This window comes from Patagioenas fasciata, chromosome 3 (genome assembly GCF_037038585.1).
Source record: "Patagioenas fasciata isolate bPatFas1 chromosome 3, bPatFas1.hap1, whole genome shotgun sequence".
Taxonomy (NCBI): domain Eukaryota; kingdom Metazoa; phylum Chordata; class Aves; order Columbiformes; family Columbidae; genus Patagioenas; species Patagioenas fasciata.
In genome coordinates, this window is record NC_092522.1 from 65,390,831 (window position 1) to 65,409,481 (window position 18,651).

An 18,651-nucleotide genomic window follows, 5' to 3' on the forward strand; every position below is an offset into this window, starting at 1 on the left:
CAAGGTACCATGCAGTAGATAGAAGCTTCTTATTCTTTAATCTATCGAGGATTTGGATTCCAAAAATGACCAAGTTTTGCAAAGCTTTGAACCTTGTTCATGATGGCATTTTTTCTAGTACATTCAACAAGCAAATAACTAGGAAAGAACTCATAATAAGCAAAGAGTGGACCCACACCAAACTAATGCAATATAAGCCTCCAGTAAAGTGTTTTCGATCTCAAGACAAACCACTGTCATAGCAGAACAGAAGATAATTTCCTTCAGTTTTTTAGGAACCTGAACAAACACAGGTATCTTGAGCAGCTGCGCTCAAGGCTATCGGTTTCCAGTTAATTCAGCAACCACCCTCTTAGTAGATGTACACCTTTCCCAACTCATTTCATGCAAAAGAATTTGTTAATTTCTAATTTTCTTTCACAATTTGGATCCCAAACACAGGAAGGCATGCCAAGACTACATGCCAGCCTTATTTATGAAACCACAGCTTGATAACCTGTTACCTACACACATTTGTCACTAAGAGACCAGTAGGTAAAAAGACAAACTTTTAAAAAGGCAACTCACTATGTCAGGGCTGGCAATAAAACAGAATAAACAATGTTTTTTTAATTTTAACCTTAATGTCTAGCTATGAATGCAAGGGCTTATGAAGTGCAGAGGCTGGATTTACAAGTTCATTTGTAAACTAGCAAAGCTACAGTTCCACAATGCTTTTGTCAACACAAGTTTACCAGAAATGATCATACTGTCTTGTGGTATGAGAAAACTTTTTGCCTGGGGCTCTCAGTCTGAAAAATAAGTCTTAGAGCAAAGAGTACCATTAATCTATCTAAATGCCAATGAATACAGCCATTATCTTGCAGATTTAAGAAACACCTTCACAGAATCACAGAATTGGCTAGGTTGGAAAAGACCTCAGAGATCATCAAGTCCAACCCTTGGTCCAACTTCAGCCCATTTACTAGATCATGGCACTAAGAGCCATGTCCAATCTCAGTTTAAAAACCTCCAGGGACGGTGAGTCCACCACCTCCCTGGGCAGGCCATTCCAATGCCTGATCACTCTCTCCGTAAAGAACTTCTCCCTAATATCCAGCCTAAACTTCCCCTGGCAGAGTTTAAGCCCATGTCCCCTTGTCCTATTGCTAACTGCCTTCTTCCATTATTCATGATTTGCTTAAGATGTTATGAAAAATATGTATCTGCTGTGATCAGTAAACTTGAGGAATTTAGCAATGATTTAAAAATGAATGCAGCATTAAAACTGAGGTCCCATTAGCTAAAATAAAAGCTAGCACTTATTCTAAATCTGGGCTTTCTTTAATCGAAAACAATCATATTTTCATTTGCCAGTGTCATATCTGTATCAAAGGATACACCAGTTATGCAGATGAGGGTACAATGGTACTCATTAATTACTTCCCACTGTTAAATTTAAAGGGTAATAAAACCAGTTGATACTATAAACTATGCTTTCTTTATAAACCACAGGACCAAACAAGGCCTATTGCTCTGCAGTTACAGAGAATCATTTAGCAGAAGTGATTTATGTTTGACTATACACTAATGTCTGCATCTGGTACTTTATGTGCTTCTCACCAATTTGCTCTCTGTTTTATTTAAAAAAAAAGAGACCTTCTGGGCAAATGACACAATGACTCATTAAACCCTTTTAGCCGTGAAGATGCTGTTAAACATTTGTGGCACTTCTTTAACGACATTTTCCACATCACTGTTTTTTCAGTGTGAGGCAGACATTTACCAGGGCTCTGGTTTTGTGCTGCACATACACCTGAACATTCTGCTTATCTTATCAGCTCAGAAATTGCTACTGACATCACAACAGCAGTTATTTACATATACAGAATTAACAGTTTGTTCTGTTGCTATTAACTCCCAATTTCAAAAAAAAAAAAAAAAGTAATTTACTTGCTTTTTGAGAGTACAAATGATTGGACATGAAGACAACTGCATTGTAAAGTACCTCATGCATCGCTGTAAATGCTAAATGCCAGTGTATCACGTGCTGAATAAAAGCTACTTTAACTGAAGCTTCAGACATATTTGTCTTCTATAATTCAATGACATTTTATTGTACACTGTAAACATAGTTTTCTTGTATGTATTCAGATCAGAGACTTAATGAAGCAAAATAATGAAGCAAATTCTTTTTCAATTGCTTTATATTACAGTCTTAGGTTTCTCATTTTTTCACTCATAATTGTGAAAAGGTCATATTCCAAACCCAAAGATTTAACCTTATTAGCTTCAAGCAAAAGTTGTCTAGGTACATAACAGTCCTTCTGAGCAGCTATTTTACTGTGGCTGGCAGCTGCGTTTGGTTTTCTGTTTTCAGTGCTCACAAATTAGTTATGCGGAAATTAAGCTTCTGCTGGCATCAATGTAGATTCAAATGAAGGCAGAAAAAGGGCAGGGGTGAGGCATGCAAAAGATTCCGAAACCTCCTTTCCTCTTGTTTTCTTTCTTTTTTTGTTTTTTTAAAGTGCATTGCCTTACTTAAATTTAGTCAAATCGGAAGCATTTCAAGACCAACATTTTTTCCAAATAATGGTTAACAACACACCTAACTTACTTTACTAATACCTGCAAAACTGAAGATGCTGCAACATGAAAGTTCATTACTGGTCTGCAGTGTTAAGACTTTATGGTATTAAGATGTAAGTCCGTGTTTGTGAGTAGGTAAGTGTGAGGGAGGATGAGAGAAAGGGGACAAAGAGGGTCAGGAAAAAGAAAGAATACACACATGCTACAATCCTAAAGCAGCACAGTCTCCATCAAAAGGGGAAAGTTTCAATACCCTTCAACAAGCCATTCTTTTAAAAAGTTAAAAAAAAACAAACAAGGGAGCTGAAAGGAGGTACAAAAAGTTTCCCTCCAGGCACATTTTCAGATATTACTTTTCAGATGACACAAAGCTGCAAAAGGAGACCACAAAGCTTCAGGTCAAACCTTGCAGCCAGTGTATCAAAGAAGGGAACAGCTGTAAATTTGACACAGTACTATCACACTGAGATTGCAATTTTTCTCCAGCTCCAACTTTAGTTCAATAGAAGATCAGTCACTAGTGAAATTAAGCTGACTCATAATTTCCTGTCATCCTTATAAAATGTATTGATTGTAGCAAGTTTCAAATGAGGAAGTCTAGCCTCCTGAACAGTTCCACTCGACTTTCATCACATATCTTGACTGACAGAGCAGAATGCCATTAAACAGCGAAGATAAACTGATGCGCCTTTCTTACAATAATAGCATTTATACCCACAGCTAGAGGGTCATGAGTACTTCTCCTACCTACAGTCCTGCTGACCAAAGAAAAACTCCCAATATGCATTTTCTGTAGTGAAGTAATCTTATCAAATCACTGGAAAATTCCAACATAAACTAAAACCAAAAGCAAATTAAAATTAAAAGCAAACAAAAAAACGTTTTCTACATCAACATGTCATGATTTCTATGCAAGATCTTTGGTTTGAAGTTATTTCATTTAGAAGCACACCAGATGTTTTATTTTGGAAACTGTAAGAAAGTTCACCATCATTTTGAGGACTTCATTTTCTCTTACCTAATAATTTTACACCTACCATTACACTATAAGATTTTAATTTCACACCTGAGTAGTACTTATGGAAGAAAGATACTGTGTCTTTTGTGTGTTGTTTTTCTGATAAAATACTATGGAGTCATTGATCAGTGAAAACTGACTGCAGTTAGCTTCTGGCTCCAGCAGTGTATGTTAGTGCCTTTCAAGAGTCAAAGCAAAATTCACAAAATAATAGGAACTCTTCAGTGTTTTAGTCAAAACTTGCAACAGCTGCACTCACTGAGCTACTCAAAGAACAGACCGACTGTATGTAGCTGAACTCAATTTAAGTACTACCACACACAGCATCTAACAATCAGCGTTTCCCAAAATTGTTCAAGTGGCAATATGTAAGAAGAGAGTTTGGCTTCATAGCCTAGAGAATCAAATTTGAAATAACTAGCTGGATCAGTAAAGCCTTGTTGTTAATCTAGAATGTCAGCAATTTTGTATGAGTAAGACTACTGTGGAAGGGAGGCTTCTGAGGACTTCAAAGAGACCATAACATTGCCTTGAACTTGCAAAAAACCACTAAGCACTGTTTTCCCCACTTACCTTTGGCCAAATGGCATTTTGTAGTATATAGCTGCATTTCAGTAGAACTGTTCATACAGCATACAGGGCTCAGCCCTGTAAGTTTCTGCGCATCCTATTAGACAGGTACCTCACTAAGCATTACCTCAATGAATCTTCAAATAAGTTGAAAATATCTGTGCACCAGCATCTGGCTTCCAAGCACTACTATGTCAGAACAAATACATGTAACTTGTTAGTCATTCTAGTTCAGCTCTGCAAGCAGAGTCAGATGGAAACAGCCAGACTGAAATTTTATGAAAGCCATGTATGCTTTTTCAAACTTTTCAGGGAACAGGGAAGACCAGCATTGGTGCGCACTCGCTGTCTCTCTTTAACTTCACTAACAGGAAAACACATTTACACTTGCTTACCTTTTTGATATGAGTTAAACAATTTCTATTTAAATCAGTATAAAGTCAAACTGACTTGAAATCAGAGAAATTTAAGCCTTTGTAGTTAATCTACCAATATTTGTCCACACGCAGTGTCTTACTGCCCCTCTGTTTCCCAAGCAAACTCTGGCTCACAGCACCCCTTACCCAGTTGTTCAGCAGTCAGGCTCCAGGTCTCACCCCAGAGCTCTCCTTGTGCCTGTGGGGCAGGAGCAGTGTTGGGAAAGCACTGCCACCTCACCATACCATCTCTTTGCCTCTAGGTACACCCAACTCAATCATTATTGTATTGACCAGCAAGATTCTTAGCACTGGCCAAAGTAGAAAAGTAAAATTGATGATTACCTTTCCCATAGAAGAAGGCACAGAGATCTCCAGCAGTACCTAGAACAGTTCAATGGAAGCTGGCTATGTTTCTCACAGAACTAACAGTCTACTGACACCGGAGATAATTTGCATAAAAATGTAAGCCAGAACACAAAATAAAGCACATAACATGATTCAGTGGTCAATAACATGAGTGAGATGAATGGAAGCGAGCTACATAAAACAACAGAAAAAATTGCCACAAGTTCGCTGAAGTGACTGCTAGAAAACTGCTGATCCCTGTTTAAATGTCCAAAAGGATGATTTACAGATCGTACCAACCTACGAATCCAGCTGCAGCAATACATTTATCTGTCCTTCATCCATTTTTATATATGACACACACTACCACCTGCTGGACAAAGTGCTGAACTAATCCAGTAACTTAAAAGGGTTTTTTGTTGTGACTACCCCTTTACCAGCATGTTTACCTGAGGCAGATGCAAAACAACCTGGGATATGTGGAGACCATATAGTGCTGTAAATGACCCCTTCGTGGCCTTTAAAAGTGCATAATGACTTCCCCACAGCTGGATCCCACTGAATAAAGTAAAAAGAAAACTGTTCAGGTACACATTCAATAAGAAAGGAAAGGGTTTCACACATAAAAGAGCTTTATACATACAGAAAGGACTAAATGAACTTCTTTTTGCCATATATCAAAAAAACTGATATACATATATCAGTTATGTATATATAAACTGATATCAACAAAGGGATAAAGCAACATCTCAGTTAAAACAGAATTTCAGCCTCAGTATAAAAATAAAGAGGAAAAGTGAATCAATGCTGCTTCTTAACACAAAGAACTATCAGATCCAAAACAAAGTACATTTATCACCTTCAACAGAAAATCAACATACCAGCTTGGCTGTTTGATCCCATGAACCAGATACCACTAGTTGCTCGCCTCTAGTTTGGCTCCAGTCAACACTATATGCCTACAAATGATATAACAGTCTAGTTTAGAAAGAGAATTAGAATACAAGTTTGAGACTCTAGTTAAGCAAATCTTCACAAAATAGAGTTGGATTTGCAGATCGTATAATAATCAGCTGAAAAAACATGCCAGTCAAGCACCAAAAAGCTGCCAACAATGCCATTTACCTGAAGAAAAATTAAATTTAACATCTCAGTCTGGCATTGAAGTCATATACAGGCTTAGAAAAGTATCCAAAAAGAGCAAAGATGAGCCCAAACAGAGGAGAAAGAAACAGAAGTTGTAACAAAATCCACATAGACCCACCATCACTAGAAGTTTCTGCCACTGCAAAAAGCCATAATTCAGTCTGATTTCTTATCTCTGATCCAATTTCCTTCAAATATCTACAGATATCTACATTTGCTAAAAATGTAAATGCCATCTCTCTTCAGAACTGACTATGGAGTTGACTTTGAGGTTTTAGCTGACTAACAATAAATCCTTTTTAATGATATCTAAACTTTTTAATGATATCTAATTCTCATAAGAAATACATGCCATAAAATACTCTTGATTTTCATCTTTTCCAGGTTCTATGACATTCTTTTCTTACCATTCATATCCTCAAACAAGTAAAATAAAATTAAAAACTCGATTTCCCTCATGACTAATCATTTCAGCTATTAAGAAATTGCATTTCACTGTGTAGTTGAAGAAAGCTCCCTCTTCTCTGATAGTCTAATTCTAATGTTGGTCCCCACCGTGACAGAGGATACCTTAACTCCACCCTTCCCTAGAGTTAGGTTATGGTTGGAGTTGACGATCCTGAGGGTCTCTTCCAACTGAAGTGATTCTATGTTTCTACGATTCAATCTTCAAATGTAGCATATCTCTACCTACATGGATGGTGCATTCTATTCTATCCAGTTTTATGTCACATCAAAATGGCTCAATAAGCTGCAGTGGGACATGAACAATTTCAGTGCTAAGGTGGATAAATATTAGCTGAAGACATCCCAGGTCTCCAAAGTGGCTCCCAAGCTTCTGAGAAACATTTGCCTCTGTGTGATGGTCTGTGTTCAACCCTTAAGTTGCTGCTGTTTGGAAGCGCTCCTTAAACATATCACTACCTAGAGTGCCTCTTCCACACAACAGCCCTATGAAGTTAGCTTAGTTGAAGTGTTTGGCTCTCAAATTCATGTTCAAAATTTTCCTGAAATAAATACGTCTCTGAGAAACAAGCACCTGTATCGCACAATTTATCCAGCCCCACATCTTTGGGCTGTATCAGATCTCTTGGACTGATAAGGTAAAGCGCACTCATGGCTCACAGCTCACTCCCAAGCTAGCACGTCAGCCCACTGAAGCCGTGTTGTGACGTGAGATGAGGACTGCCCAGCACTCTGCAGCTGCATCAGAGGCAACGGGACCTGGGAAAATTCTCCTTCGGGCAAGAATTACAAACAGAACAGACAGCAGGCTCAGAAACATGATTATAAACAGCAAGTGCTATTTTCCACTTGGCACGTGACAGATCCAGGTAATGGGAAGAGAATGATGAGAAGGTATCAAGGACCAAGTATGGTTCAATTTTATTCTTCCTTCCTTCTCATACTACCATCCAACATAAATCTACAGACACTTCAACAGAAGCTGTGTCAAGCAACTGGGAAAGACTAATAACATCGCATAAACCTTAGTTGTTAATCTTTTAGTGTTTTATTTTCAACCACAAAACATATTAATACTAGTTTATGCCTAAACAGCAGCAAGAAATGCCTCAGGCAAGATGAACAGATGATGAAAAAAGATGTAAAAACATTAAAATAGTTCAAAATAAATGTTCAGGCTCACTTTATGAGACAAATTTAATTCAAGCATTCTATTGTCTCACATTCCTGTGAGACTTCATCAAGAACAAAGTAAATTAGACTAATTTATTAATGAGATTCAGCAGTTGGTTAGTGTTGGAATAAAACTCATTGTCCTTTGACAATAAAGATGGCCTTTAAAATTAAAAATGCACTTTTTTTTGGAGGAGGAACAATAATCTCATTTAGAAAACAAGAAAAAGATCCCTGTCAATCTTGCATTAGAAATATTAAAAAATGCAGTGACAAAATTGTCATTAGGAATGTCAGACAGGGATTAAGGATTAGGAAGTCAGTCAATCATTTTAAAGAGCACTGTCTGCCAACATCTACCACAAACCATTAGGTATATTCCCTCTGAGATCTATTCTCTTAATGCACATTTATAAAGAATCAATAGAAATCTTTTGTATCTCACAATAAGCACTCAATCCATGTTTCCTATACTGTCTTTCTAACTCACGGTTGAATGCATCCACCTGCGAAACTAGGACTTGGATACAGTAATGTTTACTTCACTAGCAACAGATGGTGTAGCAGAACCAAAATAAACTTATGGACAGAATTTCCATGAGAAAATGAGAAACAACAACAACAACAAGGTATTCTTTGCCTACATTTTTCTAATAGTACCACCAGCCTTTGAACACTGTAGTAAAATCCTGATCACAAATACAGACTCACGTCTCAAAATTCTTTATTGATGCAGTATCTGCATTAAACTAAAGTAGCAAAATCACAAAGAAATAGGGTACCGAATACAGTCATGGAACTGCAGTCACTCAGCTTTTAGCTTTATGCTACATATCTGAAAAAATCTTAAGGTCTTTGTGAAGATAAATATACTAAAGCATAAATGTCCTTAAAATATGCAAATACATTTATGAACATTAATATAATATTTTTCATTATCCATATTGCACTACATAAAGAAACTGAGATGTTAAGAAAATAAAATGCAATGGTATCAAACCAAGGCTAAAAAAGATACATGTTGTCCCAATATTTTACTACTTTTATTTGAGTAGGATCTCTCAGATTCTAAAACAGAAAAAGATAAGCAGTTCCCAGGTACAACAAAAGTCCTAAGGATCCGCATATGTGTATCACTCTATACGCCCAAGGATAACACTGTATTATACATCAGCTGTCTGACTTAGATCTACCTAATAATGCTCTCTGAAAAAAATCACAGAATGACTACAGTACTTTCACAGAACAGAGTGATTACTTAGCCTATAAGAAATCACAGACACTATTTCCAAACATATTAGATTTACGTAATTAAGTGATACCTAATACAGTGTAGGAATGTACATACGAATATGTACAACAGGTAATTCACTTTATATTCAAAATAATGTTAAATTATAAATTTAAACCATGGGCACAAACAGATAAAAAATAGACAGCAAAAGCTACTTTTGATTATAAGCCCACAAATAAATCTTTTAATAATTCAAACATTAATATGTCCATTAAATTCTTCAAGTTTGCCTGATTTACCTCCTGAGTGTGCTCTTTATAGACTTGTAGTGGACCTTTGGTTTTAGCTGTATCCCAGATTTGCAGAGATCCATCTCCACTGGAAGTGATCAACACATGTTCATTGTTCTCACTCCAGGTCACATCAAACAGGCCATCATTCCAGTCAAAACTAAATCAGAACAATAAAGATATTCGTCTGTGAGAAAACAAGACATAAAAGTCTGAACTAGCTACACGCAAAGACAGTATTTCATTAAATCACCCTTTTTACCATTCTAAACAGCATTTTTATGTGTTTGAGTTTCCAGTAAATCTCCTTACAAGTTACTTACTTGTTATAATATCAGCTTTTACAACTGTATGTCAGAATAGGTTGATTAAGCTAAAGGATAAATGAGCCAAGCACCTTCCACATACAGAAAATGAAATCTGATTTCAGTCTTAACCTTGCCAAACAAACAGAGACAGAGGTACCGCATGTACCAGTCTGATCTACCAGTTCTCCAAGATGTTGCTACAGAGGTACAACTGTGACAACTATGCTAAACAAAGAAATAAAACTGTGTGTTGAGAGAGCTCTATCCAATTTGCAACACCATTAAGAAGCTGAGTCATAACGAAAAACCAACAGAAAGATAGTCATGAACATACTAAAGATCACTACACTCCCTTAAAAGGGCTTTCAACACACCAACAATTCATTATATGGGATCTGATACCATATATTAGTTGCTCTGCAACAACTATCAATGACTGTGCTGTTATCTGCTGGTAAATAAGAATTTATTTGCCACCTTTTCACCGAAGGCTCAGCTAAGCTAAAACTAAACTAAACTTCATGGCACCCTGCAGTAATGACAAAGGAAAGGTAGGCACACAGAACGTTTTGATTTAGAAAATGACACAGCTTATGGCTCAGGAAGTTACAGGATTTTGCACCACAAATTAAGTGGTGTTACTAGAAATACGGAAATGAATAGTACTAAACCAGAGCATTTAGCAGAACTAGCAGTGCTGAACAGCTTCAAACAGTCTAGCTTTATAATTATGAAATAAAAACAGTCTCCCTGAATATGACTATTTGTTAAACATTTCTATTTCTGGCTTCTTAATCTAAACAACTACTGTTTAAAAGCTTTCTTAAAAAACAAAAAATTTAGGTCAATGATGGTCAATTATTAAACCCCCTCCTTACTAACCTTTTTGCTCCCACTTGGAATATAAATCAAAATCCTCTCAAACCCTTAAAATACTGGATCTCTGAAGAAGGAGCTCCATGACTTTATGGGGCTTCCTGCTCTATTTTCAGTACAAGTCAATCATAAGTGCATAAGTTTATGTGGCAACACACTGCTCCTAAAAAGGTAAAACTTCTCATTTCATGCTAGGGCAGAGAGGGGTTTTTTTTTCATTTACATTGTCAGTTTTCTATAAAATGGTTTACACTACAGAAAGGGCACAATCCAGATTACCTCCTATAAACTTACTTCCTGTAAACCTATCATTTGTAAGTAAACTCAAATACAAGCATTCAGCAGATACCATAGCATAGAAACAATAGTTTTTTTCACTAACAATAAACCAAAATATTTGGGTTGTGTCTTGTTCTCACAGATATGTAATTAGTTTTTCTCTTGCAAAGATAAAACACAAACCTATGTTACCTTCTGAGCAGAACAATCCCAGCTTCATTTTGTTCCAGCACTGCCAGAGTTCCACAACCTAAACCAATAAACAAAACCAAAACATCACAACTAGTTCCCTCGAGCCAAAAGAAACTACTATGGTTCTGAGGCAGCTTCAGTGCGCAAATATAATCTGAACTTTGAGAAGCCAATTAGCTGCATAAATAAACACCTTACTGTCTCACGTTCTCTAAAACTGTAATTAATTTACAGAAGATCGGTTGTTTTGCTCTCTTTCTCTCTTGGTTGTTTTTGTTTGTTTGGTTTTGTTTTTGTTTGTTTGTTTTTCACTTCTTTTTGGTTTTGTTTTGTTACTCCAATATATTTATAGGTGAGATTAGAAAAGAAACAACTTGTTTATAATGCATAAAAGTGTGGTTTCCCCTGGGCCTTATGTTACAGACCAGCATGGGGCTCCTTTTTATCTTTTGCTAACACAGCAGACATAGCGCCTTTTTTTCCCTCTGAAACTAGTAATACAAACACAGCTCACCAGATGTAAAACAAATACTTAAGTTCTGAGAAAACACACATGGATAACTGCTCTTCCATAAAACCATTTCAGCTGGAAGAGACCCTCAGGATCATCAAGCCCAATCATAACCTAACTAACTCCAGCACTAAACCATGTCCCTAAGAAACTCATCTAAATGCCTTTTAAACACCTCCAGGGATAGTGACTCCACCACTTCCATGGACAACCTGTTCCAATGCCTGACAACCCTTTCCATGAAGAATTATGTCCTAATATCAAATCTGAACCTGCCCTGGCACAACTTGAGGCCATTTCCTCTTGTCCTATCACTTGCTACTTGGGAGAAGAGACCAACACCCTCCATACTACAACCTCCTTTCAGGTAGCTGTAGACAGCGATAAGCCTCCTTTTCTCCAGGCTAAACAGCCCCGGTTCCCATCAGACTTGTGCTCCAGACCCCTCACCAGTTTCCCACATAACTGGGCTTTCGTCAAAGTAATTCCACATTGAGAAACTTTATTTAAACTGAATGCTTTCAGTAGCAACGCTCCCTCTGTTAATGAAGAAGGCCCCAACGCTGAGACAGTTCTGCCTCTACCGTGGTTAATGTCTTAAGGTGAAAAGATCAGCACACGTTTCATTCACGCTGTGTATGCCTCCACCACTACGTTGACTCTCGACCCTATAAAATTAACACTCCTCTGACAGGGCCTGGGGCGGTCGAGTGGAGGCCCCGGGCTCGGCAGCTGCTCCGGCACACACCCCCGTCCGGCCACGAGGAACAGGCGCTGTACAAAGCAAAACTGTCGCAGCGAAAAGGGAAATCCCCGGACGGTTTTACAGACACCGACTGCCGCTCCAGACACTCGCATCTCTACCCACCCCCTCCGCCCCCCGCCGCGGAGGCCCCGCCCGCACCTGCGATGCCGTAGTACTGTGAGGCAGCGCAGGCCACGCGCCCTGGCCAGTAGGGCGAGAACTCCACCGCGTAGCCGTGCAGCCCGGGCAGCCGCAGGACACCGGCACCGGCACCGCCGCCCGCCGTGCCCATGGCCGCAGCCCGGGCCCCAGCCCAGGCGCGGAGAAGCCGCCGCGTCCCCGCCGCGCGCACGGCCCCGCCGGAAGCGCCCCGCCCGGTGGGCGGTGCTGAAGCTGCGGCGCTGCCGCCATCTTTGGTGATGGCAGGGGCGGCACGGTACGCTGTCGGCTGTGCGGGCTGCGCCGGCGGGCGCGGCTGGAGAAGGTGTCGCTGCTGCTTCCGAGGGTCCCTGGGCTCCAGGGGAAGTGCTGCTAGAGCTGAGGGGTTAGCCCGCTCGGCCTCGCTGTGTCAGACGCCTCCAGCGGCTGCCGGGTCCCGCTCTGACCGACTGTGCCTGAGGCCTCTGTGGCTTATCCCTGCGGCGCCGCCGTGTCCTCTGACCTCTTCATAGCAAAGCCGTAAGCTTAGGGGGGCCTGCTGAGAAATATATTACTCGCTACTGTCAGGCTTTTATACGTAGCCCAGTGTGATTTGTAACTAAAGGTCATCTGGGCCAAACCAGGCCTCTGACCACTTGCTGCCTGTTTCTCATGATAAACAATTCTGCAAAATAACCTTCGGGTGAAAAGGAGATGACTCCAAACTTGAAAGTCAGTCTGTTATTTTATATGCCATTTAACTTGTATATCAGCTCATCCTCTGTGCACCAGTTTGAATACATTAGGTGTTTCAATCGTATATGTATGTTACCTGTCACTTTTCTTTCTAAAAAGGCCTTCTAAGCTATTTCATTTTCTAATTTCTTCAATAGATCTGCATATTTTATAATTCCTTTTGTTTTTTTTTTTTTTTTTGTGATGCAATTATGCTTTATGGAAGTCTTTTAATGAACAAACTCATTTTCTTACACCTGTGACAACTTCTGTGTAAGTCAGTGGGAATTTTGCCTTTGAAAGGAAGTGGGGGTTGAGGCTTAGAAAATATTTCAGTAGAGCTGCAACTGCAGCTTTTGTTATATTTTAGCCTGTGTGTATTATACAGGACTATAACATCCAGATTCAGAGATTATTCCAGTTGGACACAGTCTGCCTTAATGAGCTATAATGACCCATCTATGTATGAAGAGACAAAAGCGGAAAAGTATTATTTTACGTGTTAGGAAAGTACAGCAGAGGGAAATTAGATTATTTAATCAAGGTTACCTCATGGAGCTTGGAGTATAGTTATGTACCCTTGCCACTCAGCCTTTTATTTAAAATTAAACCTTGACTACAAAAATCTATTGTAAAGCCATACAAATGCCTAATTGCTTAAACTGTCACTCAGATGCAGATCACTGAACCACGTAGTTCTACTAACGCCTTGATCTCATGGTAAAAGTAAAAAGAAATATATTTATCAAACAGCCTCCAGGATTTTAGAATAAAATCAATCCCAAATCAGTGCAAGTGAAACTCAGTTTGATTTATCCTTTGGATTATCACAGCAGCTCCCAAAGCCTCATAACTGGCAATTTATAGACTTAATTTATTGACAGACATCATATAAGATTTTTTTAACCCTGGAGCAAAGGAATACCTTGCTGAATTGGCTGTTCCAGGCCACATTCCACCAATTTTAGCCTCTGTGGAATCTGTGTAAATCATTGTGTCTTCTCAAAATGCAAGTTACACCGCAATTTTCTGAGCAAATGTTTTTTTAAATAGTTGCCCTTTGTGGCTGGAATGTCAATAACAACACTTGAAAAGATACACAGTGGCTGCAGTGGTGCAGTGAGTAAATTTGGACACAGCCCTTTGTGAGGTAGTGTTTGGCATAAAGTTCTTGAGCTTCATGGTGTAAAGTTCAGTTACACTATAAACAATTTATCCTGGATATATCCAAGTACTGGAAAGGTTTCGTCAAGTGCATTTTCAAATCTAGTTGATCTATTGTAATGAGTGAAATTCTGCAAACAGCTTATACAAAGAGGAAGCAGTTCTTATCAGTGGCCCAGCTTTTTTTTTAAAAGACAGATTAAAAGAATTTTGTAGACATAAAGATCAAGAAGTGGATAAAAGGTTACAAGGAAGTCCTGAGAGAAGGACTAGTTCACAAAACTTGTTTTGTTTTTTGGTTTTTTATCCACGTTAAAGCTTTTAAGTTCAGGTTTTGAAGATACTTAGAAGTTGGAAGCAAAATAATACAGCGAGTGAAGGTATTTGCGCTGAAGAGTTCAAGGCAGAATAACAACTAAAGAAATGAAAGCTATTTGAAAAGCAAAGAGACATGGGCAAAATAAAAAAAAAAGATACCTGACCCAGACATGACTGTATTTCCTCCTCAGCTCCTGCGCAGCTGAGTAAATTCAAGAAACGTGAAGGACCAGCAATCACAGTAGCATTTTATAGGCAGCTCTTGAAACCGAATGGTGCACCGGGCAGCTCTTTCCACGGGCGGACACCGGCTAGCCGTGTCCCGCGGGCGGCGGTAGGTGGCACCAATCTTCCACGGAAAGCCCTTCAGGGAAAAAAATCCCCCAACTGCACCGAGGTTGTTTTTTTCCAACATCATTTCAATGAATAAAAAACCAAAACCAAACGAACAGCCAACAAACCCCACAAAAACACAAACAAACACCACCAAAACAAAAACAACAACAAAACCCACAAACAAAACCAGAATGTTGTTTAGTATGTAACTTTTGGCTATATTGCTGTTGCAGTCATTTTTCTGAGCTCAGCTCACGATCTTACCCCCCGTTAGCATTAGAACAGGTAGCTGAGATGCTTACAGCAGTATCTCTGCATCTGGTTCACCTTCTTTTCAGCCCACTGAGCTCTGTTCTGTTACAAACATGTTTCTCATTTCCTCAGCATGCTGGCTGACAGCTAACTTAGGTGTGAACTGTGCCGGTAAACATCACTGCTGTATATACCAATCCTGAAAAAAAAACTTTCTGGTCAGCAGAAACAGTTATCAGGACGGCTTCAGTCCAAGTATTTAAAGAAGATATGAAAAAAAGTTTTTCTACCAGAGAAAACAGATTGTGACCTATTCCCTCCCATGCAAGTACAGGCAGCTTAAAATACTGCAGATACTCAGGGACCACAGTAAACATTTTTTCTGTCTTGTACTTATTGAGCCATTCATTAAGCTTCATGCTATCAAGGTTTTCTTCTACAGCAGTGAATGTCTGTTGACTTACAGAAACATAGAGATGTTCCCAGCTGAAATTCCTGCACAGTTATACAGCTGTATGAGTTGAGCTTTAAGAAAAGCATTTAGTGTCCCAAGGTTCCTGATAAGATAGCAAAACTGGCTACACTGAAAATAGACAAATGAAAGTAACCCAGGGGGTTGCAGGCATGAACGCAAAAGGAGAAGGCTCCTCATACGGGGGAATGAAGATTGTGGAAGATGGAAGGAAGACAAAGTTAGCACAGAGACTTTCCTGGAAGTTTAAAAGAACAAAAGAAGCAAGAGGAAGGGTTGGAGCAGAGCAGAGTGAGAGTTGTGGGGGAAAAGAGTGTGAAGGAAGAACACTGCACATTCTTCACCATCCTCCAGGGACAGTCCTGACTGATGAAATATCCATCCCCAATAATGTATCCACATCGCTCCATTGGTTTTTGCTGACTGCCATTTATGTGCACCATGCTGTCATTTGGTAAGTGGATTCCTCATTACATGATCAGCTGCATCCCTACACAATGGCCACTGGTCTCTATTTACCTACCCCTTTGTTCTTAAATATTGCTTTCAATGTTCCGTGTAATCATAGATTTACCTTATCTTAAAGACTGGCAGCTGTCTACCTCATCAGAAAATATTGCCCTCTCTCGATTGAACACAAGGCTACTTCTGATTGTCTACAGTGATGTATTTACTTTAACTTTTTAGGACAGTTTTTAGAAACAAGTTTTTTATTTCAGTTTAATAATTTCTCCTGCTTGTGAGAGTTCTGGTCTAAAGCTTACAGAAATTGCATTAGTTTATGTGCTTTCAATACCTTATTCGTATTTTTGTATCTGAAAATTTAATTACCTTTTTTTTTCTTTTTCACCCATAATTGAAGCATACTGGGCTTTAGTCCTGCAAACTTCTTTGTCCTGCTTATCAATAAAGTGGTTATGGTACATCACCAATCTCTCATTCCTGTATGTTATCCTGTAGTTAAATAAGAGGCCCTTTAAGTATGGATGAAATTTAGCATCCATTTTAAACCAAATATTTGTAATGATGTATTTTAGTCCATTCTATCAATTTCACCAGCACTATGGTAAACAAAATGCAAAATGCAGATTAGTCTGGAATCATTTTTCTGCCTCTACTGAACAATGATGGCCATAATACATGAAAAATATGATTTGGACAGAGTTACATTTAATATACATGTTTTAAATTTAATCTCTATAAATCAGGATACATTGGAACTGCCTTTTTTTGGTCTTGCATCTTGTTTACACTAGTTTGAGTGGCTAAATCAAGCCTGTGGCATCTGTCATATGCTGTTTGTCACTTATCAAAAATTGCATTTATATTCGCAATTAATAAAGTTGGCAAATTCTTGGATGTTAAAACTACAACGATGGCTAAACGTAGAGGGCAATGATGTATAGCTGTAAAAACGTATAATGAAGAGAGGGTCATTATTTAAACAAATTTACAGCTAACTGCTTGTTAGAAGTTTTTGTTGTTAAAAAAACCCAGCCAGAACAGGGTGATACTGAATCGTGATTATATGCAAACCATCTGGTGCTAAAGATGTTATTGTACAGCACTTGAGAAACAAGTGAACAAGGTAAGCATACTTCTGATAAAAAATGGGGTGTTACTGTGGTTTAAAAAAAATCCGTGAAATTATGATGTCCTAATCAAATATTGGGACACAAGAGCTCCTGAATGTCTGATCACTCACTTCAAAGAGTTAACAGATTAAAATACATGTTTTCAGTTTTAAAAATGTGAGTAATTTTTGTTTGTTATTCCAGATTCAACAGCATTTCGATTTTTTTTTTTTTTCTGGTTTAGGGCCCAACCTCATTCCCAGCCAAATCAACAGAAAAACTAACTTGAATTTGGAATAGATGCAGTGTTAATAGTGAACAAGCCCTACAAGACAGTAATGCTAAGTGGAATAGCATGCTGCTTCCGTCTCCTTTCAGTTGGAGACTTCCTTTTGCACTTGACAAACACGGGCTGTTCTCGAGAACAACACAGACATATTGTTCTTGCTTCCTGTAAGGTGATGTAACTGCAATGCTGAATGGATTAACACCAATTCTACATTTTGTGGAAAACGACATTATTTAGAAAAACACTGATTGCCATTCAGACAAGAAACAATAACTTACTGTATTGGGCAGATTAGCAAATATTAACTTTTCCCTGTAAATCAGTCTTTAGTTTGCTTGTCATCTTCCCACCCCGTTTACCCATTTCTTATCAGCAGAAGCAAATGCCAGTCATATCTCGTCGAAAAAGGGGACTGCTCAACACAAAAGCAAACAGAGCTACTGAAGGCACTGCAGTGACTAATTTTTCTAATGATTCCAGAATTGATCCTCTGTCTACAGAAGCCATGGAAAACAATGATACAAGAGCAGCCTTTGTGCCCAACAAATTGATTCATCTTAAGATCGATTTTAGCAGTATGGTCCTATTGATATGTCATATAAACATAACTGTAAATACGTACTTTCCCCCCCTCCTTTTCTCCTCTATTTAATAGAAACATACTATTTTAAAAAATCCAGTTTCACAGTATTTCTGTTCAAAAACAAACTGCACAAATCTCAACCTCATTTCCTTTTCAAATCCATTTTGAATTCCCTAGTGATTCCTGCTTCCCCTACAAATAATCTGAAAGTTTGGGATTTTCACCCTTCATGTTATGTATGATTTCACGTTAGGTTATGTATTATTTCACATTAAAGGACCTTTCCCTCAACTGGGCAGCCTATCATACAGAGTTAGCACGACTTTGGGGTATATGCTAGTTATTCCAACTAGTTTCCTTTGCCACGAATAAGTATTTTCTTAATTATCAAGCATTTGCGTGTTCTCTACAGGTAAATTACAGGTGAATGTAAGAAATTACATATTTAATCAACATACAGGGGCAGTTTTACAGTTTCCGGGCACAGCACTTGGAAAGCATGAGGCCGATGCTGCTGAAGTCAGCCACAAACCCTTCAGTGAAGTTGAAGCCGTTTGGGAACACAGAGAGAGGTTTAAACAGGAATTATAATAGAGGACAAGGATTAATGGATATTAAATCCTGCCACTGCTCTCAACTCAGTGCAGACGC

The 18,651-nt window shown here is 38.6% G+C and overlaps 1 protein-coding gene across 5 annotated transcripts in view; it reads right to left on the minus strand.

The window, feature by feature from the left end:
- PEX7 (peroxisomal biogenesis factor 7) overlaps positions 1-12,479 on the minus strand; it is a 46,977-nt gene extending 34,498 nt beyond the window's left edge. For 2 of the 5 annotated variants that reach the window (XR_011738371.1, XM_071806508.1), the window contains exons 1-5: positions 12,299-12,479; positions 10,884-10,941; positions 9,238-9,388; positions 5,802-5,879; positions 5,370-5,478 (exon numbers count right to left, since the gene is read on the minus strand). Coding sequence is in view for 3 of the 5 variants with exons in the window: in XM_071806508.1 (XP_071662609.1) it covers positions 5,370-5,478; positions 5,802-5,879; positions 9,238-9,388; positions 10,884-10,941; positions 12,299-12,431 (529 nt within the window). In the remaining 2 variants the exon portion in view is untranslated. The remainder of the gene's footprint in view (positions 1-5,369; positions 5,479-5,801; positions 5,880-9,237; positions 9,389-10,883; positions 10,942-12,298) is intronic. The other 3 variants (XR_010651189.2, XM_065835564.2, XM_065835563.2) reach the window with 3 other exon arrangements.
- Between the last annotated feature and the right edge of the window lie 6,172 nt (positions 12,480-18,651).